The sequence below is a fragment of the Macrotis lagotis genome, chromosome 2 (assembly GCF_037893015.1).
Source record: "Macrotis lagotis isolate mMagLag1 chromosome 2, bilby.v1.9.chrom.fasta, whole genome shotgun sequence".
In the NCBI taxonomy this organism is placed as follows: Eukaryota; Metazoa; Chordata; class Mammalia; order Peramelemorphia; family Peramelidae; genus Macrotis; species Macrotis lagotis.
In genome coordinates, this window is record NC_133659.1 from 26,744,333 (window position 1) to 26,771,559 (window position 27,227).

General features: G+C 38.7%; 1 protein-coding gene across 1 annotated transcript in view; it reads left to right on the top strand.

Moving 5' to 3' along the window:
- The window catches only part of NRDC (nardilysin convertase), a 67,448-nt gene that overhangs the window by 25,114 nt on the left and 15,107 nt on the right, over positions 1–27,227 (top strand). The window contains 10 exon segments of the mRNA XM_074221454.1: positions 7–80; positions 1,639–1,734; positions 3,314–3,436; positions 5,159–5,216; positions 7,594–7,667; positions 10,365–10,434; positions 11,749–11,826; positions 15,217–15,337; positions 15,424–15,482; positions 18,102–18,156. Of these exon segments, the coding sequence (XP_074077555.1) occupies positions 7–80; positions 1,639–1,734; positions 3,314–3,436; positions 5,159–5,216; positions 7,594–7,667; positions 10,365–10,434; positions 11,749–11,826; positions 15,217–15,337; positions 15,424–15,482; positions 18,102–18,156 (808 nt within the window).

The window sequence follows — 27,227 nt, forward strand, 5'->3', positions numbered from 1 at the left end:
TTCCAGGTGGGCGCAGTTCTTCATTCATCCCTTGATGATTAGAGATGCCATTGACCGTGAAGTTGAGGCTGTTGATAGTGGTAAGTAATATGTTGCATGATCCTTTTGAAAAAGTGCATTCTGAGAATCAGATCCCTTGGACAATCAGCTTTCATTTCCATTGGTTTTTTTGTAAGGCAATGGAATTAAGTGATTTGCCCAAGATCACATAGCTAAGTAATTATTAAGTGTTTAAGATCGGATTTGAACTCAAGTCCTCCTGACTCCAGGGCTGGTGCTCTATCCACTGTGTCACCTAGCTGCCCCCATGTCTTATCTCTTGTAACCACATCCCTGTGTCTTCTGACACAGTCAGACAGCTTAGTACTGACTGAGGCTTCTTAAATGTGATGGTGCATCACTGAAGCAGCAGGTTCTAAGATGGACAGTCTGATTCCTATTGCTAGGGGAATTCAAGTTTTGCCTTTTTGTGTGACATTCTGTCTGTCTTTACCATCCCTGGGCCTGGATACCCTCATACAATTCTCAGGGGCCTTTGGTTTATTTTGGGTGCAGATGTGGCTGAGTGGAAAAGTGATTTGAGTGGAAAGTGAAGCCCCCAAATCAGATTCTGCCTCTGATCCTTCCTTACAGGGGATCTGGAGGCCTTTTGTAACATTTATTTTCTAGGGTGGTTTCTTTGTTTCAATCGCTTCAGCTTTCTTTGGAAGCTTTTGGCCTAAGGATTCTTTGTGCTATGTTATAAAAGTTAGCCTTTATTGATTGGTAACACCTTCACTTAGGAAGATGAGATAATTGATTTAGAGCTGGAAGGATTCTTCAAGGCCAGCCAGTTGAACCTCTTCATTAAATAGATGGAAAAGCTGAAGCTAAGAGAGTTGAAGTTGAAGTATCTCTTCTGGGGTGGGGTTTGAGCCTCATTCATCCGATTCCCAAACCAGTGCTCTTTGCTCTATATCATATCCTTGGTTTAGTTTACATTATGGTTAGTATTTAGTCAGGAAAACATGTAGTACATTCTAGAATGATCACCATTGAAAGTGCCTTTAGGGGTGGCTAGGTGGCGCAGTGGATAAAGCACTGTCCCTGGAGTCAGGAGTACCTGAGTTCAAATCTCACCTCAGACACTTAATAATTACCTAGCTGGTGTGGCCTTGGGCAAGCCACTTTGCCTAGCAAAAACTAAAAAAAAAACAACTAAAAAAAAGTGCCTTTAAAAAATTTGAATATTTAAAAGCTTTGAAAAATAAATGCTCTTCTTTGATGATGTCTGTGAAAGGAAGCACCATTATGTATTTGAGCCTTGAGCCTGAACCTGTTTTTGGCCCTTGGCTCTATACTGTGGAGGGAAGGAAGAGAGGCTAGAAGCTGGGAGAAGAGGGTGATCCTACTGGCTCCCTAGTCACTTGCCAAGGAGCACTATTATTTGATGAGAGTGAACTTGTACTGAAGACTCTCTTGCAGTTCTGAGACACAGGGTCCATGGGATGAAGTTGGTTCTGCTTGATCCCTTCTGTGAGTGTGACTTTCCAGATGCCACACGTCACCTCTATTGAGGTTACTTGGGGTATTGTCATGGACTCCTGGGAGCTCCAGGGCTGGATCCTCTTTTGAACTCGTCCTTCTTTGTAATTTCAGAATATCAGCTTGCTAGACCTTCAGATGCAAACCGAAAGGAGATGCTGTTTGGAAGCCTTGCCAGACCTGGGCATCCTATGGGGAAATTCTTTTGGGGTAAGTTGGGTTCTAAATGTATCCATCTCGGTTTCATTTCAGATCTTCTGGTGGGGATTGAGCCCTTTAGTTGGAAACCTGTGGGAACGAGAGGCCGCTTTTTAATGGCAGGCCCGGGAGTTAGTTTAGTACTAGAGTGTTTCTGTTTTGTCCTGCTTGGAAACACTGATGATTTGAGGTGGGATGAGTTAGAATGAGTTATGCCCATGTTCATACAGCTCAAATGTTTGTTCTGACTGAACCCATTGTATGAAGGGCTTCCTGCTATGTCAGTATGGTTGGGGCTGCATTCTTAACTGTGTTGGTCACCTTCATTCTTGTTAATGACGTGTTGTCGTTTTTGACTTTGTAGCCACTTCAGACTCACAGTGACTGTCTGGTGCTTAATAAGGGTCTGTGGGGTGTACTGACCCTGGGCATCTTCCAGGGATTTTTTCTTGGGAAAAAGGCTTTAAATGGCAACTAAACAAGCATCTCTTAAATGTCTGCTATGTGTGAGGTGTTTTGTGGCTAGACCCTGAACTCCTTATGTATTTCCACTGAAAAGAAATGGACTCTTTTTTCTAGGAATCTTATTGCTAGATTGTCTTTGTGGTTTGTTTTAAACATTGAGAGAAAAATTGGTGACAGACATGTGTGGGGTAATTCCAGGGATTTTTCTTGTCTTGTTGATCAATAGCAGTACCTTTCATCCTTCCCTTTGGAGTGATCTAAAGTCTGTGTTCTGGGGCCAGCACTGTGGGATTGAAGGGGTACTGAATGCTCTCCTCTTTACCTGCTCAGGGTGCTCCTGGTCTGAGTGCTTAGAGGAAGCTCCATCATGATTATAGTTCTTACTACAAAAGAAGTGATTTACCCTTGTGAGAAGATAACTAAAAAACAAACATACAACCTAAACACAGACTCTCCACTTGGTCCATTTAATTAAAATCTTTTCTCATACTTACTTGCAGCCTGGTCTGCTACCAACAATGTTCATAAGTTTGGCTTATTTGAGAAGACAGATATAACCTGAGAAGTAAGGCAATGTCAGGAATCATGGAGCTAGTGATGGATTTTTTTATAAAGCATGGATTGCTGGGAGCTCAGCTGAGTCCAGGCTGACCCTGGTTTGCTATCTGCTCTTTGGAGCCTTTGCCACTAGCAGAGCCTGGGTGGATTAAAGGAATTTTAGGGAGGGCCTCTGGGGAATGTCTTATGGTCTAGGTTGGGTGGACTTCTGTCTCCTTCAAAGAGAGCCTTCCAGCTCTACGTGTAACAACACAGTGCCATGGAGTCAGCTTCAGGCCTGTGGCTTCTGACCAAGACGGAGCCATATCCCTCAATACTTAATTGGGAGCAGAGTCAGGCCATTTGGAGATGAGTTTGCTATATCATAAAAGAAAAGGTTGTGGCTTAGGTTACTGCTTTGCAGTAATAAATTGCTCTGTATGTTTGGTTTCCCAGTAGCTTTATCAAATTGGTTAAATGCAGCAGTTATTTGAGGGTGATAATTCTTAAGGTTCATGAAGAATCGTAATGTAACAGGTCAGAGTTAGACAGTCTGTTCTTGATGTACTCACTCCTTCATTTTTTCCAGGGAATGCGGAGACCCTTAAACATGAGCCGAAAAGGAACAATATTGACACGCACGCTAGACTGCGAGAATTCTGGCTGCACTATTACTCTGCACACTATATGACCTTAGTGGTGCAGTCAAAAGGTAGGATGATGGCTGCTTTGCTGTTTTCTGGTAATGCCATGTACCCCTGGCTAAGGATGAGTTGCAGGAGGGCGGGGGGGGGCATCTGACTGACTCTGGAAGCTTCACCCCAGGAGCACCCGGAAGAGCTAGGGGTCTCTGTTTCTCTCCATTGGATGTAGACTTGTGTTTGTCTCCTGTGTCCTCCCATGCATCCTCTTAAGACATCTACATTAACCTGAGCCCATGCCACCTCTGTGGGGACAAAGAACTGGCAGAATAAACATGGTTGGAATCCAGTTTTCCTCAGAATAGCAGACTTCCTCATGAGCTGTGTGTCTGATCCTGCCCTCCCCAAACATCCATCATGTATGAGCCCAGATGTTGTGTTTTTGGCCTTTTGACCCTTAGATGGTGGTTTTGTTGTATGCTGGCCTTGCCCAGTCCACACTCCATCACATATTGCTGTTTGGCTTTGGTGCTGGCTTGCTCAGTCTCAGCTTTTCTGGCTTAATATTCCTGTTACAAAGTTAGTTTTTGAGTTTGGGTTGAATACTAGTGAAGGGAAGCTGGTGTTGGGGCTTCATGCCCATCTCTTGTCTCTGAAGTGGGCAGTTGTCTTCCCCCAGAACCTGCTCACAAGACATGTACAAGGTAAACTATACATAGCATGAAAGTGTTTTTGAATAGTTTGATTAATATGAAATAATGGAGTCTTTTTGTGCTGAGCTATTTAGGAAGGAAAAAAGGGTCAACTGGGGGTCAGGAAGGGACACCTTTCTGTTTTGGAGTGATTTGATAGATGAGGTATTTAGAATCATGGGATTTTAGAGTTAACCTGACTCTTAGAGATCATCTCATCTAAATGCCTTCATTTTACAGATCAGAAAACTGAGATCTGGAGAGATTGTGGTTTTTTTATAGGAAGTGTCTTGGCTTATCTAAATTTTTACTGGCCAGAGGAAAGATCACCTTCCCCTCTAAACCACTAGTTTCTCCTCCCCTCCGTTTCTACTGGATTTGTTACCCTTAGGTTCCCTCTTATTTGGCATATATATTTATTATATTTGAGGTTTATTTGGTATAATTTAGTCATCTCTTAGAATGTAGGCATTTCTTCTCTTTGAAATTCTTCTGAAAGAAAAATGAAGTGTCTTTTTTGTCCATTTCTTTTCCCTTTTTTTTTAGGTTTTTTGCAAGGCAATGGGGTTAAGTGGCTTGCCTAAGGCCACACAGCTAGGTAATTATTAAGTGTCTGAGACTAGATTTGAACTCATACTCCTTACTCCAAGGCCAGTACTCTATCCATTGCGCCTAGCCGCCCTGTCCATTTCTTTTCCATTCATCTTCCTTCAACCAATCCAGAAATTTTAGAATATGGTTTTTCTAGTTTATTTGCCTGGGCCAGCCTTTCCATAGTTAGAAGGCTCATTTTTTAGGCCCATCTTAGATGTGAGTCTGATAGGATATGGGGAGGTGAAGCTAGCTCAGCACCTAATGCTATGCCTCCCTCACCTCTTCATTCTAGTCCATAGCCATTCATTTTATAGAGAAGAAATTGGGAAGCATAGACCTAAAGAGGTTGCAGATTGGTCAGGGTCCCATAGACAGTTGTTAACAAAGTTGAAATTTAAACCCAAGGTCTCTGCCTCCTAATCCGGAGTTCTTTCCATTATATGGTCACAAGCAATCTGATACCTTGAATAGATACATTGCATTTCAAGTGTCTTTTCTTCCTTCCAGAAACACTCGATACTTTGGAAAAGTGTGTGACTGAAATCTTCTCCAACATCCCAAACAAGTAAGAGATTTCTTTTCATATTTAAAACTGAAAGTCATTTAATTTTGCCCCTACTTCCTCATCTCTTAGGAGAAAGCCAGGACCCGGATGTAAGATGAATTGCCCAGGGTCTTGCTTCTTGGCCAGGACCTTTTCCAGGGGTCAGAGTTAAAGATTTGCAAATTTGAAATCATTACTGATGGCTCATGAAAAATCTTGTATTGTTTTTGAAGTGTTCATTTCTGTTTTTACTATGGAACATTGGACAATGTGTTGTATAAAAAGGAATACCCACTCAGATCTAGTGTTACAAAAGAATGATTGCCCACATTGTGCTTATTTGGCTGTGCAGAAGTCTGTCTTGGCCTGGGTACTAACCTGTTGCTAGTGTACAGAGTTATATATTAGGTAGAAAGCAAGTTACCAGAGGGTATAAAATATATACACATGCAGGTGGCCCCAGCTTACGAGTGGGCTGTGCTCCAAGTTAGTTTTTAGGTAGTTTATTTGGGGGAGAGAAAGAATATGTTTTCTCATAGAAATGGTTTCATAAGTGGTAGTTTAGCCAGGCTGCCTGTTTTTGCTTTTTTTTTTAAATAATTAGCAGAGATAAGCTAATATTTTAAAATATATTTTTAACATAATAATTGCAATTGAACTTTGAATGTATTTGCCAATAGTGCTATAGAACCTAAAAAACTATAACACTGTTATAAATTGATATTGTGTGTTGGGTTTTCCACTGTGGGATTCCAGGATCTCCTTCCAGCAGGCACAGTAGACTAGGCTCCTTGCATTCCTGCATTTGCTACCCTAGCACCTAGTGCAGGGAAGAGGTGTGTGTGTGTGTGTGTGTGTTTAAAGCAGTCCATTTAGGTCTGAAGATGAGACCAAAAAAACACATAGCAGACTTACATTGATATAATTTGTTGATGTAAAAAGGAGAGTTTGGTGTTCCATTCTGTAATTGCTTGAAGTTTCTTTGGGCCTGATCCAGGATCTGCCATGGCCCATGTAGGTCCCAACCAGCAGCTGGTCAGCTCTGCTAGGCCTGCACACTGACTGTTGAGCTGTTGAGCCCTGTGTTTCAATGAGGTGCCCAGGGTGGGCTTTGCAGTCATACTTGTTGATTTTTCTGTCATTCAAGCAACAGGCCTAACCCAACTCCTTCAATGTATATGGATCTGAGTGATTGGAATAATAAGTGATGACAATGATGGTGCTTTTAAAGTAAAACCTTTTACTGACATCTCATTTGATCCTCACCACAGCTCTTCGAATTAGATACTGTTGTTATTTCTGTTTTGTAGATGATTAAATTGAGGTTAGAGGATCAGAATCTATATTAGAATAGTTGGCTGGAGGATAGAAACTATGCCTTTGTCTTGGTCCATTATAGATAGCACAAACCCTTGCATAGACAGTAGGTTCAGAAATTTTTGAATGAAAATTTGGCTAGAAAGTAAGAACCACAGATTATGAGCTGTGATTCTCTCCACCTCTGCATCTTACAAATCTGCCCATTCTGTTTCCCCCCACCTTATTTTTGTAGTCCCAAAAAGGGGCTTTAAAAATCATTTAGACAGCCCTCTTCCTCTTTTGGATAGACAAAAAAATGCAAGCCCAGAAAAAGGAAGTAATTTGCCTTGGATCTGCACAGTAAGAAAAAATTAAACAATAGTCTTCTTTCTCTAGGTTACTTAGTCTAAGAAGAGAATAGAAAGCAGATGGAAGGAGATTGGGGAAATAGTTTAACTGTATAAAGAGTGTTGACTTGGACTCGGCTAACCTTGAATCCAAAACTTACCAGTACAGTGAACTTGGGCAAATCACTTCACTTTGAGGCCCAGTTTCAATATCAGTTATGTGGGAATAATTCTTAAGCAACTGGTAAGAAAAAAATCTCTTTATTGTCCTTCAGGTGCAACATGAACAGTAACTATTAGATGAAAAAAAACATCCATTGTGAGCTTCGTTGCCTTCCCCTTAATTTTAAAATTGTGGGAGAGGTATTGGACTTGAAGTCAGAGTGATGAGGAAGGTTACTTGGGAAGTATAATTCAGGGTCTAATTTAGAGAGCTCATGATAAATTCTTTTCACCTGTATATTGTAGTATGTCTGCAAGGTAGCTAGGGACCAGGTACATTTGCTTGGCACTATTTCAGGGTTTCTTAACTTGGGGAGTGTGAATAAAAAAGAAAATAAAACATTTTGATAAGTGTGTTTTAATATAATTGTTTTTCTTTGTGATCCTGTGAATTTTAATTAATGCATTTAAATATGTGATTCTGAGAAGGAATCCATTGGCCCAAGGGGATCCCTGACACAAAATAGGATAAGGATCTTTGGATTAGGAAGACTTTGCCACTAAACTCAAGCGTTTTGTTTTCTTTTCAGTGGCTTGCCTAGACCAAATTTTGGTCACTTAACAGATCCATTTGGCACACCGGCATTTAACAAATTGTACAGAGGTTTGTGAAATTTCTTAAAATATGCTTTCATACTTTTAGAAGTTCTTTTATGGAAATGAGAATTGCACAGTTTTAGAACCTAGGTCTAAATAGAGGCCTGCTCCTCCACTCTCTGTCTCTGTTTGTCTCTGCCTTTCTCTCTATTTTCAGTGAGATTTATGAGTCTTGGCTTTGTCTAGTGTCTTGAAACAAACTTTATCAAGGATAAACATGGAGGGAAAAGAAACATTTTCTTAGGTTTCTTAAATGCTTAACTGTTTAATTTTTTTTTTTTTGTAGTTTTTGTTAGGCAGTGGGGTTAAGTGGCTTGCCCAAGGCCAGACAGCTAGGTATTAAGTGTCTAAGGCTGGATTTGAACTCAGGTACTCATGACTCCAGGGCCAGTGCTGTATCCACTGTGCCACCTAGCTGCCCCAACTGTTTCCTTTTTTCTCCGAACCATATCACTTCTCTCTCATATTGTTCTCTTGCTGAACCAGACCTAGTACAAGGTCTTTGTCCGACCTCTCTTTCCCCTTTCTGTCCCTTCTTTAGGGTCTGTTTGGACATCTGTTGTTGACTCCACACCTTTTTCTGGAAACTGATGTAGGCTGCCACTCACACTCAGTCTGCAGAGTCTGCATTGTGACTGCATTAGGAAAATACTCTCAAGAACAGGAGACTCATTTATATTCACTTCTTTTTTGTTCTTGTTGATGTGATAGTTTATTTCAACGCATCTCAGACAAAGCTCCTAAAGACACAAATCTCCCTGAAAATCACAGGAAGAGGAATTCTTCTGTCCCTTGGATGGTCTCTCTCTGGGATATTTGAGACAGAATGATTCTTCCTTTCATGGCCAGCCCCTTTGGGTATCAAAAGAGAGGAAGTGACTCACTGTCTTTTTATCTGAATTGTTCTTTATGTAGTGTTAATTTATATTATTATTATTATGATTATTATGCATTTCATTCTTTTGTTTCTATTTTTCCACTGTGTCAGCTCAGAGAAGTTTTTTCCATATTTCTCTGAATTCCTCATATTCTCATTCACTACATTCACATATAAAACTTTGTTTAGTTTTAATATAGTAATAATAATGATGATGATGATGATGATGATGATGATGATGATGATTATGTGTTTACATACACTATAGAGTTTGCAGAGAGCATTATAAATTTGATCTCATTGGATCTTCAGCATAACCCTGGGAGGCAGGTGATGTTATTATTCCCATTTTTACAGATGAGAAAACTCAGGCAGATAACAGTTAAGTGAATTTCTGAGGCTGGATGTGAACTCAGGTCTTATGACTCCAGGTTCAGCACTCTATCCATAGGACTACTAACTACCTTATTCCTTAAGCTATTGGGCATTGTTTCTGACTTTTTCTTATCAGTAAACATAACAGCCTGACATGTGCCAGGCACTGTACTAACTCCAAGGTTAGCTTAAAGTGCCCTTCAAAGTCCAATTTCTACTCTCAGGGAGTTCACAGTATATTTGCTATTCCAAATAGCACCATCATGAATATTTTTATACCAGTAGGCCTTCCTTTGCTGCCAATAATCCCCTTTCGATATAAATCCATTTGTGATACTGCTGTGTCAAAGGGTGTGAATAATTTTGTACTTGTTTTATTCATTTGAAAAATTTTGTTATTTTTCTTGTGTTAATACAAATTATTTTCCAGAATAATGGGAGAACAGTGACCTAACTACCATCACTGAGTTTTTTGCTGTCCCATAGCCTACCAGGATGGGAAGATTTTCTCTTTTTTTACTATTTGCCACTTGATTTGGGGTGAAATGATACCTCAGAGTTTTGACATTTGCTTTTCTTAGATTATTAGTAATTTTAACACTTTTCATTTAACATTATTTGCATTTCTTGAAAGTCATTTCATATCCTTTGATCATTTACTTAGTGGAAATTATCTCATAGATTTGGGTCAGTTCCCTTTATTTTTTTATTTTTTTGAATATTCAGATCTCTATTCTTAAATCTTATTTCAATTCATTTCAATTCCTTAAATCCCTTTATAGACAAATTAAGATGCCTGGTTTTCACTAATCCTAAACCAAAAAGTAAAAGAAAGTAATTTTCTCTTACAGAATGCTGTTTTAATTAACTTTAATTTTTATCTAGTCTACCTTCATTAGACTCCAGAGCTCTAATAGTTTGAGGAAAAAAGCCAAGATAAGATTAAAATCTATTGCCCCTAATCCCAGGTTATGGTCAGTAAGGTACAGCTCTCTCTCTTTCCTCAACCCTGCCAAAGCATTGTTCCAATAATAGTTGAGATCTGTGACATTCTCTTCCTAATTTTTATGTTGTGACTTTTTTTTTGGAATTTTTTTATGTGTGGAATAAAATGTTTTTCTCACCCTGTTTGTTTTTACATTGGTATATATGTTTGAATGTTCTCCTGTATTTTGCTTTTCTCACTATTGTGATATGTCAGCAAAAAAAGTTGCAGGTGTTATTATTATTATTATTAGTAGTAGTAGTAGTAGTAGTATTAGTAGTAGTAGTAGTAGTAGTAGAGAATCTTACCTTTACCAACATTGACCAGGATTCTTCTGTCACTTAGGAGGTATTCCTGAGTGCTTTTGAGCAGCAAAATTCCTTCCTGGTCAGCCTCCAATGTTGAACCTTTCAACCTTTCAATATTACATATATATATATATATATAATGTATTTATTTCCATTTAGTGCTTCCTATCAGGAAGGTGCATGCTTTGACCATCACGTGGGCTCTTCCTCCCCAGCAACAGCATTACAGGTAAAGTTGAAAAATGTGTTCATCACTTCTAGATTATCTCTGTTTTAGAAACTTGAGACCTGTTATGTATGGGGAGGTTGGGGAAAGATTGTTCTTGCTTGCCTTTGAAATTCTGACCTGCTGGGATATGAGGTTCATTGAAGATATGGACCTTAACTCTTCTGTCTTCAGCCTTTTAATTTTTGTTAATATTCATTTATGTCATTAAAGTATTATTTTCTTTTCTACTTAAAGAAATATGGTCCCATTGTGTCAGTAGCCATAAAAATGAAGCCTCTTCTGATCATATTTACAGCAATGGGGTTAAGAGTGACTTGCCCAGGGACAGTGAACTCGGGTCCTCCTGACTCCAGGGCTTGTGCTCTATCCATTGTGCCACCTAGCTGCCCCCCTTTCTGATCCTATTTAAAGCTCAGTAATTTAAATCTAATAAGAGGGGGGGTGCCGGGAAACCAATCCACTTTATGGGGAGAGAAACACTCAGGCTACTTGCTGCAGCGTCTCTCTCATCCTGTGGATGCAGAATGATCCTTCAGATAAGGGAAGAGATTTGACTTCTGTCTTTGGATAACTCAGGCCATTTGTCTTCATAGAAGCATTCATAGTTAGCTAGTTAATTTTAGGGAAGACCCAGAGTAATAGCTGGAGAGGCTACTTAAACACTGAAGTTCCAAAAAAGTGCTTTGGAAATCTTCATGAGGTTATAATGAACTCTAGTCCAGTTCAATGGACTCTTAAGAAATCCTGCAGAGATTATGTGTTGGCTTCATTTAGTTAGTGTGGGCTTTTCTTCTGATTGTTCAGGCCAACTCTTTTCATTCCATCTTTGGAGTTGGGTAAATATTTGTGGAAGTCAAGCTTTCCTAGAAGTCTTACCTTTTGGATAGCAGAGTCATGGAAGTTGTTGACATGGAGAGTCTGATGTCCTTCTGGTGACTACAGAGAGAGTTAGGCCTATTTCTGTTTTTGTTGATTCCTATCAGGTGATGGTATTTGTGTGAAGAAGTGCATAAGTGCATTTTATTTCTTTTTAAAAAGTTTTTATTTATTTAAGACAGTGTGTTTGAGTGACTTGCTGAGGTCACACAGCTAGGCATTTATTAAGTATCTGAGGGTGGATTTGAACTCAGGTCTTCTTGACTTTATCACTGCACCACCTAGCTGCCCCATAAGTGCATTTTCACTTGTATTCCCAAACCTGTTGTAACGTTGGAGTCAGTTTTCTAGAGTATATGTGCAATAAATTCTTGTTTCTGAACTGATTTGGAAGATTAAGCTTCATAATATGTTTTGATGGATATTTGTCTGTCTTAGAGTGAAGCCGCTTCATTATATATCCTGGCTAGTGGGACATGAAGGCAAAGGCAGCATCCTATCCTTTCTGAGAAAAAAGTAAGTATTCTGGTAATTTCTGCATCCTGTGACTACATGTCTTACTTTGTTTGAGATGGGAGGGGAGCAGGGAGGCAGTGAAGGGTACAAGCATTTGGGGTCTCATTTGAGCTCAATGTGATCTCATTTAATATTAAAATGGACCGTCATAGATTCTAGGACTATTAAGTTCAGCTTGCTGGTAAGGAAATTGATTGTATAATGAATAAAGAATTACTATAGATGAGGCTAAAGAATTATAATGAGGGTTTTTGAGCTCATAAGATTGATTGAAGGGTTCTGAGAGATCATCTAGTCTAACCCATTTGTTTGGAGAACTGAGAGGGTTTGAGTGAGTTACACAAGTGCATGGGGGTAGTGTTGGAGCCTGGCTTCAGTCTTAGGCCCCTTGACTCTCTGTTCTGGGCTTTGGGATATTCCACAAATGAAGAACAGAATGGATTTTTTTGAGCACTCAAATGGTTCTGTGGAGGCTCCTTGACAAACTGTCCACCTGTCATTCAAATGCTAATAAAGGTTTTTATGTGGGACACAAACTGAACCACTATACCCCTTGACTCTCAGTTACAACTGTCTAACTGTTTATCAATAATTTTATTAAGCAAGCACATTATAATATCAAAGAAACAAAAATTTCATTTATTGTTGGACTGTCTTTATAGGTTAAATCCTATTTAAGTGAATTTGGGCAAATAATATAAGTATTGATGTGTTTTCTTTTTTGTTTTCTTATAAAATCATTGTAATACTCTAGAATTAGAATGAACAATTAAAAATTATACCCCATAAAATAGACAGAGTCTTTCAGGAGAGGCATGGGGATTATCCTTTAAAAGGTCATTGTAGCTCTAATAAGCCATGACTGAGTGTACTTGATTTTTTTTTTTTTAGTGATTAATATAGAAAACTAGGGGTGGCTAGGTGGTGCAGTGGATAAAGCACAGGCCCTGGAGTCAGGAGTACCTGGGTTCAAATCCGGTCTCAGACACTTAATAATTACCTAGCTGTGTGGCCTTGGGCAAGCCACTTAACCCTATTGCCTAGCAAAAACCTAAAAAAACAACAAAACTGGAAAGAAGTCATGAATTGCTAAAGATTTATTAGGATTTTATGTTAATCTCTTATTTCTTGGATGAACATTTAAAGTGGTATTAAGTTGCCCAGGTACCTACAAACTCACAATATAAATACTCAACAGTGAAAACAAAAATCATAAGTTTATTTCAGCTCTTTGTAAGACACTTATGAAATTCTCAAAAACTATTCCTGCACATCTTGGACTCCTCTCTGAGGTGATCAGAGGGTAGATGGTCAAACTGATGTCTCATAAAGGGCAAGTTAATGGCAGCCAGGGTAATCTTTTAGCTCTTTCCCTCATCTCTGAAGAAGAGTTGGCACAGCAGACCTTAAAAATTGAGCATCTTTGAGGGTCCAGTTTAGTTGTTCTTCTGAACATTAGTGTGCTCAAGATGTTTAAATAGAACTGCTTTGGTTATGTGAACAAAAGTTTGATGTCTTACTTTTTGTTCAGTAGTTTTCTTGTTTTTGATTTTATTTCTCCTTTAATTTTTAAAATTTCTAATTTGGTATTGGGGGTTTTTAATTGTTCTTTCTCTAATTTTTTTTAGTTGCATGTTTAGTTCATTGATTTCCTCTTTCTCTAATTTATTCATGTAAGCATTTAAAGATATAACATATCTCCTGACAACTGCCTTGGCTATATCCCATAAATTTTGGTGTGTTGTCTCGTTGTTGTCATTATTTAGGATGAAGTCATTAATTCTTTGTATAATTTGTTGTTTGATCCACTCACTTTTAAAATGAGGTTATTTAGTTTCCAATTAGTTTGAGATCTATCTCTCCCTGACCCTTTATTGCATGTGATTTTTTATTGCATTATGATCTGAGAAGGATGTATTCACTATTATCTGCTTTTCTGCATTCGATTATTAGGTTTTTATGTCCTAGTACATAGTTAATTTTTGTATGAGTGCCATGTACTGCAGAAAAAAAAAAGTATAGTCCTTTCTATCTCCATTCAGCATTCTCCAAAAGCTTATCATGTCTAGGTTTTCTAACAGTCTATTTACCACCTTAACATTCTTCTTGTTTATTTTATGGTTAGATTTATCTAAATCTGGGAGCAGGAGGTTGAGGTCTCTCACCAGTAGAGTTTTGCTGTCTATGTCTTCCTGTTAGTCTTTCAGCTTCTCCTCTAAGAATCTGTATGCTATACCACTTGGTGCATACCTATTTAGTATTGAAATTGCTTCATTGTCTATGGTACCTTTTAGGAGGATATAGTTTCCTTATCTCTTTTAATGAGATATATTTTCGCAGCTGCTTTTTTTCACTTCAGCTGAAGCAAATATATTTTGCTCCAACCTTTTACCTCTATATGTATCTCTCTGCTTCAAATGAGTTTCTTGTAAGCAGCATATTGTAGGATTCTGGTTTTTAATCCAGTCTGCTATTTGCTTACATTTTATGGGAGAGTTCATCCCATTCACATTCAAAGTTATAATTACTAACTCTTTATTGCCCTCTGTGCTATCTTCCCTCTGTATTTTCGCCCTTTTTTCACTTTATCCATATTCCCCAGTATTTTGTTTCTGAATACCACCACCTTCAGTATGTTTGCCCCCTTGTATCCAACCCCCCTCCCCTTTCTTTCCCCTTTTCCTTTGCCCCTTCTTCCTTCCCTTCCTTCTGTTAGTTCCTCTTTTCCTCTCTCCTACCCCTTTCCCCTTTTAATACTTGAAAGGTAAGATAAGTTTCTTAACTGAATGTGTGTGTATGTTAACTTTGGGCCAAATGTGATGAGAGTAAGAATCAGGCTGTTCTCACCTCCTTCCTTCTTCCCCTCTATTGCAATAGGTACTTTGAACCATGTCTTTTTGAAAACACAAGTAGATAATGTGATTGCACCACATTGATTTTTGAGTCAGAATTCACCATAGGATTCTTGTGTCAAGATAGCCTTGTGGTGACTGCTGATTTCAGAAAAGATTTCTTGTGCTTTTTGTTTTGTTGTTAGAAAATTAATACATTGGTTTCATTTTATTATGTTTTTATTTAGCTGTGGCTTACAAGTTCATTGGCATAGATCACTCTTAACAACGAAGATGATAATTGCTGTGAAATCAATCCTTTTAGGAATTTGTCTGAAGAGGCCTGGAGAGAGGGGTTAGAGTGACTTGCCCTGGTTCACACTGACATTATATGCCAAATCTTTTTGATTCCAGGTTAGCCTTCTGTCCTCTCTAGCTCTTATTTTTATTAATGACCAAGATTTCCAAATTGTACCTAGAAGTTTTTAAGGAGCTAATAAGAAATGTCACAAGTTACTATTTCTGGATTATAGCTGGGATCATTTCTTTTTATCTGTAGGTGCTGGGCTCTTGCATTATTTGGTGGGAATGGTGAGACAGGATTTGAGCAAAATTCTACATATTCAGTGTTTAGTATTTCTATTACATTGACTGATGAAGGTTATGAACACTTCAATGAGGTAAAAATTTTTCATTGTCAAAATATGTTTTCTATTTTATAGCTATTACAATTTTCAAAAAGATTTATTGGGTATCTTGTTTTTAGGTTGCACATACTGTGTTCCAGTATTTAAAAATGCTACAGCAGCTAGGACCCCAAAAAAGGTAAGAAGCACTTCTTGGAAAGTTACAGGACTTGCCTTAAGACCCTGCCTGGGGGTGGCTAGATGGCATAGTGGATAAAACACTGGCCTTGGAGTCAGGAGTACCTGGGTTCAAATCTGGTCTCAGACACTTAATAATTACCTAGCTGTGTGGCCTTGGGCAAGCCACTTAACCCCATTTGCCTTGCAAAAACCTAAAAAAGAAAAAAAAAGACCCTGCCTGTAAAGAGGTTCATTCCAAAAAGTGGGCCAGAGAAACCCTAGAACATTGGACACTCTCATTGTCAGGAGCAGAGGCCCGGTTCCTTAGTCTTGAAAGGTGGCTATAACCTTTCTGACCTTACTTTTTCATTATTCTGGTTCTACCCTCTTAACCACTCAGTAGCTTGTACTATTACTCTCCTCTCTGTAATCCAAAAGATTGGATTCCAAATCTGTTTCCTGAGCACCTTTGTATGTCTTACTGCCTCTTGAAGATTCCATTTTTACCTCTGGATCTTATCTGGAATATCCAGAAATCACCTGCTGAGCAGGGCCTGATTGTCTTTTTAAGTTTTTTAAAAATATTTTTAAAGATCAAAACATTATTTATTTATTTATTTAAGGCAGTGCAGCTAAGTGACTTGCTCAAGGTCACACAGCTAGGCAATTATTGAGTGTCTGAGGCCAGATTTGAACTAAGATCTTCCTGACCCCAGGCCTGGTGCTCTCTCTATCCACTGTGCAACCTAGCTGTCCCCAGCCTGATTGTCTTTTACGTCTGTCCTCCTGGAGTGCAGTATACTCTTAAGGATGGTGCCATTCAGGGGAAAGAGCAATCCAGGCACTGGGGACAGCCTGGGAAAAAATATGGAGGTAGAAATTCAGGGACTAAGAATAGCATCAGTTCCAGTTTGTCTAAGGGGTAGAACATACACTTAAGTTAGAGCCAGCTTGTACAGGATTTGAAAGACTAGACCAAGGAGGTTTTGTTTAATCTGAGGAACAAAAGAACTCCCAGGGACAATTTTTGAACAGGAGAAGGACATGGTCCTCTCTTTCCTTTAGGAGTAGAATTGGGGATCTGGGGGAGGGCTGAAGTGTGGGGGCAGAGAGCTCAGGGAGGAGGATAAGATGTGAGAGAGGCTGAGGAAGTAGCATCTATAGGACTTGGAAGCTGTCTAAACACCTTGGAGATGAGTAAGGAGTCTACTGTGAACTTGAGCAAGCTAGGAGGATGGGAGCAGGCCCTTAATGGAAACTGAGAAGATTGAGAGGGAAAGATTATGAATTCCCTTTTGGACATGGCAGTTGGTGCTGTAGGCCAGGAACTCAGAAAAGTGATGGCTGTTGGATATATAAATTTGGGAGTCATATGTTGAGAATTGAGGGGAGCTGTTGAACTCATTGAGAGGGGACAGAGTTCAGGATGGATCCCTGAGGGACCCTCAAGCTCAATGGGCCTCATATATGGATGATAAGGAACCTGTAAAAGGAGACCCAAAAAGATAGGTCTCTCAGGAAGGACGGAGCAGAATCATGAAAACCCAAGATGGATGAAAGAGTGGTCAACAGTGTCCTTTACTCTGGAGAGATTAATAATCCTAATCATTATTAGATAGTGTAGGAAGGTTTATCATCTCACATGTTCTTATGCCTCCCAAACCACTTTATAGTCTCATTTGATCTTCACAAAAACCTTGTGAGGTCATTGCTTTTATTATTTTTTAAATGAAGAAATGGAGGCTGAGAGCAAGTAATTGACCTGTCCAGAGTTACAGAGCTCTTTAGGGCTTGGGACAACATCAGACTCAAGTCTTCCTGACTCCAAAGTCCAGCACTCTGAGCCATTTTGTGTTTATATTCTTGATATTGCTAAGGATGAGAAAAAGAGGACTAGGTTTAGTAATAAAGAAATCATTTGGTGACCTAGGAGAAAACAGTTTTCATCTTGAGTAGTGAAAAGTTAGATTACAAAAGACTGAAAAAGGAGGTGAGCAAGCAGAGGCAGTGAGTGTTGGCAACTTTTTGTAGGTCTTTGAAAAACAGAAGAGGTCAGGAAATTGTCTGAAGGTTGGTATGGGCAAACTACAGTCTTTAAAAATGGTGGAACTCTGCCTGTGGTGCTAGGTGGCCTAAAGTGGACCAGTAGTTGTGAGGTGAGGGGGTGTGTGGCTCATGGCTTAGGAGTGATTCATTTTATACATGAGAAGGGAACTAAGACTTGACTCATGAAGCTAGTGAATACCTGAAATAAGATTTGAACTTGTATGTCTTTATTTATGTGTATCTCTATATGTCTATATGTGTGTTTCAGTGTCTCTGTATGTAGTTTATATGTGTCTCTATGTATGTTTGTGTTTGTGTGTGTGAATATGTATGTCACTGTGTATGTGTGTCCCAGTGTGAGTGTGTGTGTCTCTTTGTGTTGTCTGTCTGTGCATGTGCGTTTGTGTGTGTGTGTGTGTGTGTGTGTGTGTGTGTGTGTGTGTATGTGTGTGTCCTTCTTGTTCATTACAGTAGTGAAGACCTTGGAATTCTGCTTAGGTAGAGTGATTCTAGTTTTTCCATTGAGACTTGCAGTATTCTTCTGAAAAAATGTCATAATGTCATGATCTCTAATTGTAGCTTTCTTTTACAGAATTTTTGAAGAGATTCAGAAAATTGAAGATAATGAATTTCATTACCAAGAACAGGTACTTGTAGTTAAACTTTTTTTCTGTTTTGGCTTTCATCCTCATTCAAATTAACTCTCATTACATCATATTGAAAGTTTTACTAGAATTTTAAGTGTCATTCCCCAGTTCAGCTAAACCTCACTGATAACTGAAAAGGATATGATAAATTAATTTGATATGCCGTGTCATTGGGCAAGTGACTTAATTCCTCCTCATCTGTAAAACAGTTCTGCTGATAGCACTTGTTGGAGGTGAGCTTTAGCTCTCTTTGTCTGGGCTCTCATTTGGTGACCTCATCAACTCTCCTGTGGCTTTTGTTCTTTTTTTCACAAATGACATACCTTGCAAGACTCAGTCTGTCCTGAGCATCAGTGCCACATTATCATCTGCCTATTGATGTCTTAGGCATTTCAAACTCTGTTTCAAAAACAGTACTCAACCCTCTTCAGAACTTCCCTGTTTCTTTTTATTTATTTTATTTTCCAGTTATATGCTGTGAAGATAGTTTTCAACATTTATCTTTGTGAGTTGCACATTTTTCCACCCCCCCCTTCCCTCCATGAAGCAAACAATCTGATATAGGTTGTACAGTAAAATTGCATTTAACATATTTCTACATTAGTCAAGCTGTGAAACTTGTGAACTAAGTAGAAAAAAAGACATGAGAAAGAAAAAACACAAAAGATTCTAAAAGTGTGAACATAGTATGTTTTGCTCTACATTCAGAATTCATAGTTTTTTCCCTCTGGATGTGGATGGCATTTTCCTGATTATGTCTCTCAGGACTGTTCTTGATCACTGAACTCCTGAGAGGAGCTGCGTCCATCATAGTTGATCCAGTGTTGTCTGTTATTGTACATAATGCTCACTGATTCTGCTCACTGGATCAGTTTATGCAAGCCTTTCCAGACTTCTGAAATCCCTCTGCTCATGATTTCTTACAGAATTGTACTCCCCCAACATTTATATGCTACAACTTGTTCAGACACTCCCAGTTGATGGGCAATTCCCTCAATTTCCAATTTTTTACCACTTCAAAAAGAGCTGCTATAAATACTTTTGTACATGTGAGTTTGTTCCCCTTTTTTATGATCTCTTTGGGAGATGGCTGAATCAAATGGTATGCACAGTTTTATAAACCTTTGGGCATAGTTATATATTACTCTCCAAAATGCTTGGGTCAGTTCACAACTCCATCAACAGTGTATTAGTGTCCCGGTTTTTTCACATCCTCTCCAAAATTTATCATTTTTCTTTTTTGTCGTTTTAACCAATCTGATAGTTATAATTTGCATCAGTAATGATTTGGAGCATTTTTCATATAACTATAGTTTCATTTTTTTCATTTGAAAACTGCCTGTTCGATTTGACTCATTTTCTGTGTTTTAGAAATGAGTCCTTTATCATAAATCCTAGCTGTAAAAATCATTTGCCATCTTTCTACATTCCTTCTAATTTTTGTTGCATTGGTTTTGTTTGTACAAAAGCCTTTTTTTTTTTTTTTTTTTTTTTTTTTTTTGCAAGGCAAATGGGGTTAAGTGGCTTCCCTAGGCATACAGCTAGGTAATTATTAAGTGTCTGAGACCGGATTTGAACTCAGGTACTCCTGACTCCAGGGCCGGTGCTTTTATCCACTGGGCCACCTAGCTGCCCCTTAAAAGGCTTTTAATTTAATGCATTCAAAATGATCTATTTTACAATTTATGTTCTCCATCTTTTCTTTGTTTATAAACTTCTCATCCCATAGATCTGACAGGCTATTCCTGTTCTCTCAGTTTTATGGTATCACTTTTTTTTTCTTTTTTTTTTTTTAGGTTTTTGCAAGGCAAACGGGGTTAAGTGGCTTGCCCAAGGCCACACAGCTAGGTAATTATTAAGTGTCTGAGACTGGATTTGAACCCAGGTACTCCTTAGGGCTGGTGCTTTATCCACTGTGCCACCTAGCTGCCCCTAGGGCCTGTGCTTCATCCACTATGTGGTATCACTCTTTATATTTAAATCTGGTACTCATCTTGGCATATGCTCTGAGATGTGGTCTCTTCCTAGTTTTTTTTTTTTTAGTTTTTTTTTTTTGCAAGGCAAATGGGGTTAAGTAATTTGCCCAAGGCCACACAACTAGGTAATCATTAAGTGTCTGAGGCTGGATTTGAACTCAGGGACTCCTGACTCTAGGGCCAGTGCTCTATCCACTGGGCCACCTAGCCACCCCTACTGTTTCTTTTTGTATCTAGTCTAATCCAACAATTCACTTTTCTGTTTCTTAGCCAGTATCAGACAGTTCTGATTACTGCTACTTTATAATAGTGTTTTAGATCTAGTAGGCTACTTCCTTTGCATTTTTTCATTAATTCTCTTGATATTCTTGACTTTTTGTTCCTCCTGATTTGATTGATATAGCACTGAATGTGTCATTTTTATTATATTAACTCAGCCTAACCATGATCAGTTGACATTTTTCCAATTGCTTAGGTCAGACTTTATGTGGAAAGTGTTTTGTAATTATATTCATATAGTTAATGGGTTTGTCTTAGGAATGTAGATTCCCAAGTATTTTATATTGTCCATAGTTACTTTAAATGGAATTTCTTTTTCTCTCTTGTTGCTGGACTTTGTTGGTTAGATATAGAAATGTTGATGGTTTATGTGGGGTTATTTTTTATCCTGCAACATTTACTCCAAGTTGTCAGTTGTTTCAAGTTGTGTTTTAGTTGATTTTCTGGGTCCTCTTATACCATCATATCATCTGCAAAGAATGTTTTGTTTTCTTATTACCTATTCTGATTTCTTCAATTTCTTTTTCTTCTCTTATTGCTAAAGCTAGCGTATCTAATACAATGTTGAATAGTAATGGTGATAATGGACATCCTTGTTTCCACTCCTGATCTTATTGAAAATGCCTCTAGTTTGTCCCCATTACATCTAATGCTTGCTGATGGTTTTAGATAGATACTGCTTATTATTTTAAAGAGAACTCCATTCATTCCTATACACTCTAGTATTTTTAATAGGAATTAGTGCTGAATTTTGTTAATGTCTTTTTCGGCATCTATTGATACGATTTCTGTTAATTTTGTTATTAATATGGTCATATATACTGATTGCTTTCCTAATATAACCTGCATATCTGGTATAAATTATACCTGATCATAGTATATTATCCTAGTAATAATTTTCTGCAATCTCTTTGATATATTGATCTATATTGATCTATAATTTTCATTATTTTAGCTCTTATTAGAACCATATTGGTATCATAAAAGGAATTTATTAGCAGGACTTTACCTATTTTTTTCAAATAGTTTATGTAGAGTTGGAGTTAATTTTTCTTTAAATTAACTTGTAAATCCTTCTGGCCTTGAAGATTTTTTTCTTAGGGAGCTCATTGATAGCTTCTTCAATTTAATTTTATTTCCTCTTCAGTCAATCTGGGCAATTTATATTTTCGTAAATAATCATCTATTTCACTTAGATTGTCAAATTTATTGGCATAAAGTTGGGCAAAATAGCTCTGAATTATTACTCTAATTTCCTCTTTGGTGATTTCACCTTTTTAATTTTTGATATTAGTGATTTGGTTTTCTTTATATTTTTAAATTAGATTAACCAAAGGTTTATCTATTTTATTAGTTTCTCTGTAAAACCAACTCTTAGTTTTATTTATTTTTTCAATAGTTTTCTTTCAGTTTTATTAATTTCTCTTTTGATTTTCAGAATTTCTAATTTTTTTCTAAGTTTTTTTATTGCATGCCCAATTCATTAATCTCTTCTAAGCATTCAGAGATATAAAATTTCCCTTAATAAATCTTTGACTGCATTCATCTCCTTAACTTCCTTCTTATTTTATGGTTAGATTTATCTTATTCTGAGAGAGGGAGGATGAGGTCTCCCATGAATATAGTTTATCTTTTAAGATACCCAAGTTTCCTTACTTAAACCTTTTAATTTGATCTATTTTTGCTTTTGCTTTGTCTGAGATCAGGATTGCTACCCCTGCTTTATTTACTTCAGCGGAAGCATAATATATTTTGCTCCATCCATTACCCTGAATGTATCTTTCTGCTTCATGTGTGTTTCTTGTAAACAACATTGTGGGATTCTGGTTTTTAATCCACTCTATCTGCTTCCATTTTATGGGAGAGTTCTTTCCATTCACATTCACAATTATGATTACTAACTCTGTATTTCCCTGCATCCTATCTTCCCCATTCATACTTTTCTCTCTCCTGTCCCCTTATTTTTCCTGACCAGTGCTCTGCTTTTGTCTGCTGCTTCCCTCAGTTTGCTCTCCCTTTTATCAACCCACTTTTATCAACTTTCTTTTATCAATCCCTTTTCCTTTCCCCTTTCCTTTTTTAAAACTTTAACTTCGCTCCTGCCTTTTGTCACCCCCTTCTTCCCTTTTCCTTCTCTCCTTCTCCTAATTCCCTGTTTCCTTGTAGGTTAGGATAAATTTTTTTTTTTTTTTTTAGGTTTTTGAAATGCAAATGGGGTTAAGTGGCTTGCCCAAGGCCACACAGCTAGGTAATTATTAAGTGTCTGAGAATGGATTTGAACCCAGGTATTCCTGACTCCAGGGCCGGTGCTTTATCCACTGCGCCACCTAGCCTCCCCCTATTAATACCCTTTTACCCATGAGACAGATCTTTTCCCGAAGTTGCTCCAAGGTAACTGACTGAAAAATTATCTGGTTTTTTTGGATGGGTTCTGTCGCTGTAGAATCTGTTTAGAGGCTTCATTCAGAGTTATTTTGGGAAAAGCTCTCGAGCTTGGCTCTGTCCTGAAAGTCTCCCTTGATACCAACATCATCTTTCAGGTTGTTCAGCTATGTAGCCTTGACATCATCCTTATTTCTTTCCTTTTTCGCACCTCACACCTGCAGTCGGTTGGATCTTGCTATTTTTACCTCCAAGCCATCTCTTGGATCTGAGCCCCTTTCTCCCTACACACAAGCCACTGCCTTCGTTCACTTTTCACCTATATTATTGTAGTTTCCGGCTTAATCTTCCCTCCTTCAGTCTCCCCATCCAGGACACTGTTGCAGGATGATTCTCCTAAAATACAGATCTGATGCCCTGAATCACTACTTCTCGAGCTGCTAGGGCAGGGCCAAGTTTGACATCACTGGGTCAGCCTCTCTTTCAGCTCTTTCTTTGGTCTCACTTGTAATCTCAGTCAATATTGGGACCACATTCCTTTCCACAGCCATTGTGAGTTTAGCTCCTGGGAGTTTGGCAGCTGCCTCATTAACTCTTCCAATTTCCTACCAAGAAATATCATGGGCAAGTGGGGAGGAGAATGGAAGCTCATTGAGGGCAGAGTCATCTCCCTTTTTTATGTATATGTATATTCCTAACATAACTAATAAATGCTTCCTGATTGATTGATGAACTAGACTTGGAGTTTTGTGTTTGAGGGTCGGATTCTCTACCTGGGTTTGCCAATTTGGACAGAATTCTTTCCTTCTCTGATTTTCGTTTTCCACACTTGTTAAAACAGGAATATAATCCTTGCTCCATTACTTCCTTGCCATGGTTGAAGTTGATCAAAGTGCATTATGAATCGAATTGCTATAGAAGGATGATTTAATATACCCAGCATAGACACTAGTGAACTCTTGGGGACAGAAATGGTTCAGTCTGCAGCTAGCCTTCTAGTCTCTAAGGGCCTCCTGCCTCTGACATTCTGTAATCTCCATTCTAATTCCCTTCCAGTTCTGGTAGCTTTTCTATTTCTGTGTTCCAATGCTTCTTTGTGACAGTCTTCAAAGGCTACACCATCTGGAACCCCTCGAGCTTTCCAGTCTTGCCTCATACTGTTGACTTCCATATGGTCAAACAAATGAAAAAGGGAATGAATTGAAACATGGTCAAGCAAATGAAAAAGGGAATGAATTGAAACTTAATAAATAAGTGCTTACAGTGTATATACTTGAATACTAGTTCAAAAGAAAAGCCATTTCTTGTCCTCAGGTGGCTTACATTCTAGTGATTGAGGGCTGCTTTTTGCTGTGTGGATCAATTCAATGTTATGTGCTGTAATAAGATGATATTGTTTTTTTCCCTTGACATTTTTTGGAAAATATATAATTTATTCATATTTTGTTTCTTACATTACCATAGTGTTAATTAATTTAAATATTTTACCATTACATGTAAAAATAATTTTTAACATTTGTTTTTTAAAATTCTGAGTTCCAAATTTTCTTTCCTCATTCTGCAAGATTGCAGATTATTTGATAGAGGTTTTACATGGGTAATTATACAAAGTACATTTCCATATTAGTTGTGTTGTGAAAGAAAATGAAGATCAAAAAAAGAAAAAAAGTGAAAAGTAATATGCTTCAATTTGTGCTCCTGTGGATTCATTCTATGCTGATGATTCATAGATATACTTCTCCAGGTCTAACCCCCTCTCTGTTTTTTAATTAATATTTTGTTTTCCAGTTATATACAATAGTAGTTTCTACCTATCATTTTCTGTAAAGTTTTGAATTTTATAATTTTCCCTCCCCATCCCCCCACAGAAGGCAGTCTGATAATCTTTACATTGTTTCCATGATATACATTGATCAAAATTGAATGTGTTGAGAGAGAAATTATATCCTTGAGGAGAAAATAAAATATTAGAGACAGCAAAATTATGTAGTACATAAGACACTTTTTTAAAAAAAAATTGAAAGTAATAGACTTTGGTCTTTGGTTAAACTCCACAGTTCTTTCTCTGGGTACAGATGGTATTCTCCCTTGCAGGTGCTCTAAAATTATCCCAGATTATTGCATTAATGGAAAGAACAAGTCCTGTCTAACCTCTCTTTTGACCTCTACTGTTAGACATCATCACCTCTCCTATGTTCACTCTTTCCAATTCCCAATGTTTCTACCGTCATAATACCTCTGTGTCCTCCATTTCCCTTCTCTGATACTGACAACCCCCCCACTCAGGCCCTTCCTGTTGGGTGCTCTGCCCATCCTCTGCTCTACTGCCACCAGGCTCTTCCTCCAGTGCAGCTCTGATGTGTTATGACTTGCCCCAGTGCCACACTTCCATTACTGCCCCCCCACCACGTGACCATTCTTTTCACCCCTTAGTCCTTTTCCATCCAACCTCCTGCTCCTCCTCCGACTTTGCCTTTCTTCCTCCTCCCTGCCTCATGTTTCCCCGACTTCCTTCACCTCTCCTAATGGCAGCCTGTCCTTATCTCATGCCACCCAGTCTCCTTTCCTCTGTTCATTGTCTTCACTTTATTCTGTCTGGGTCTCATTTGCTTGTTATAAGATTGTGAGCTCCTTGCCTTTTCATCCTCATGGCCTAGCAAATTGAATGACTGACCCATCAGAGTCACTATTTATTAACAAGCATTTGTTCAGTCCCCCCTCTGGGTCAGCTCCCCCATCAGCCTAGACATTTTAGGGACCAAGACAAAGATAAACCAGCCTTTGCCTTCAAGCAGCTTCCATTCTTTTGGGTAGAGTGGGATATAAAATAGCAAGTTTTCAGAGTAAATGTAAAATGTCTACAAGATAGGTGTATAGTCATGTGACTCTGAGAAAGTAAGGGGCCTTGGGGGAGCTCATGCAGACTTCCCCTAGGCAGGGGCACTGAAGCCAAAGTTTAAAGGAAGCAAAAGATCCTGAGAGGAGGCAATTGTTCTAGACAAAGGGAACTGGTCCCGGGCATAGGCATGAGAGATAGAATAACTATGAAGAGACTATTTTGACTGTAGTTTAACACCTTTGAATGCTCTATAAAGGAAGGCCAGAGCTGAATTGTGAAGGTATTAGATGCCAAAGAGAGGGTTTTGTTTTAGTCTAGAAACAAGAGGGAACACAGCTTCTTTTTGAAAGGGAAATGACATGGTCAGACCTGTACTTTGGAATGTCAATTTGGCAGTCATTGAAAAGAGGAGAGATTTGAAACAGCCCTTTGTGGAAGCTGTGAGGTCTGAACCTGGGGCAATGATCATAGGAGTGAAAAGGGGACCTGGGATAATGTGAGAGATACTGGAAAGGTACAGTTGGTAGCACTTAATTTATTTGATATATAATGGGTGAGTGACAATGACGAGTAAAGAAAATTCTGTTGAACTTAGGTGAGTGGAAAAATAGTGGAAAAACAAGCAAGTTAGAAAGAGGGGATGGTTTGTTGGGAAAGCTAATGACTTACATTTTGAACAGATTGAGTTTTGGATACTTTGCAGATGGATGTGCAGTAGGTGTGGGGTGATATGGGAGAGAAAATATAGGATTGGATAGAGATGAAGTTGTTGTCAGGATAAGGGTGAGAGTAGAATCCATTGAGAAGAGAGAACCTGGGTCAAAGCCCTTGAGTATCCCAATACTTAGGGACCTGGGCATTGTTGATGATGAGAGGAGGAACTGGTGGGCAAGACTGGAGAGGGGCGACCAAAGGCAGAGAGATGGGAAGGAAGCAGGACTCAGTGTTCCCATAGGAATGGGCTTGGCCTTGGCAAAGGCAAGAACCTCCTCTTCATGTTACCTTAGAGGAAAGGAGACGTGGCTAATGGATGGTGTCTGATAGGAAGAAGGGAGAAGAGAAAGCACTTGCCAGAGTAATGGTGAGGTACAGTCTTCTGAGGTGGGGAAGGGGTTGTAGAGGACAGATGTTCTGAGGACAGTGGGATGGGGAAAGAAAGAAAGAGGGAGGGTCAATGGAGATGATAGAATCTGATTGTACTGAGCCAGCTAGCATTGTTCTCAGAGGTGTTCAGGTTATAGGAGTAAAAATGCTGCCAGTACTAGTGATAGTGATCCAGGGTGGTTAGGATTTGGAAAAGAGAGAGAGGCCCCAGACCAAAGAGGAATGAGCTGCTTTTATTCTCTGCCCTTTTCTTAGCTTAAGGGGGGCGGGTAACAAGGCCTGGAAGTGGCTGGTCATTCAACAGATATCTATTAAGTAGTGTTTCTATGCTGTACCCTGGACTAAATGGGGAGGGCAGAGGCACAAAGAATGGCAGGAACCTGATACCTGACCTGTAGCGTTCACAGTCCAATGGCTGAGTAACTAGTTCTATGTACAGTGTATGATGCCTGCCATGGGAGGTGGGCTTCTATCTGGAGTGTAAAGAGTAG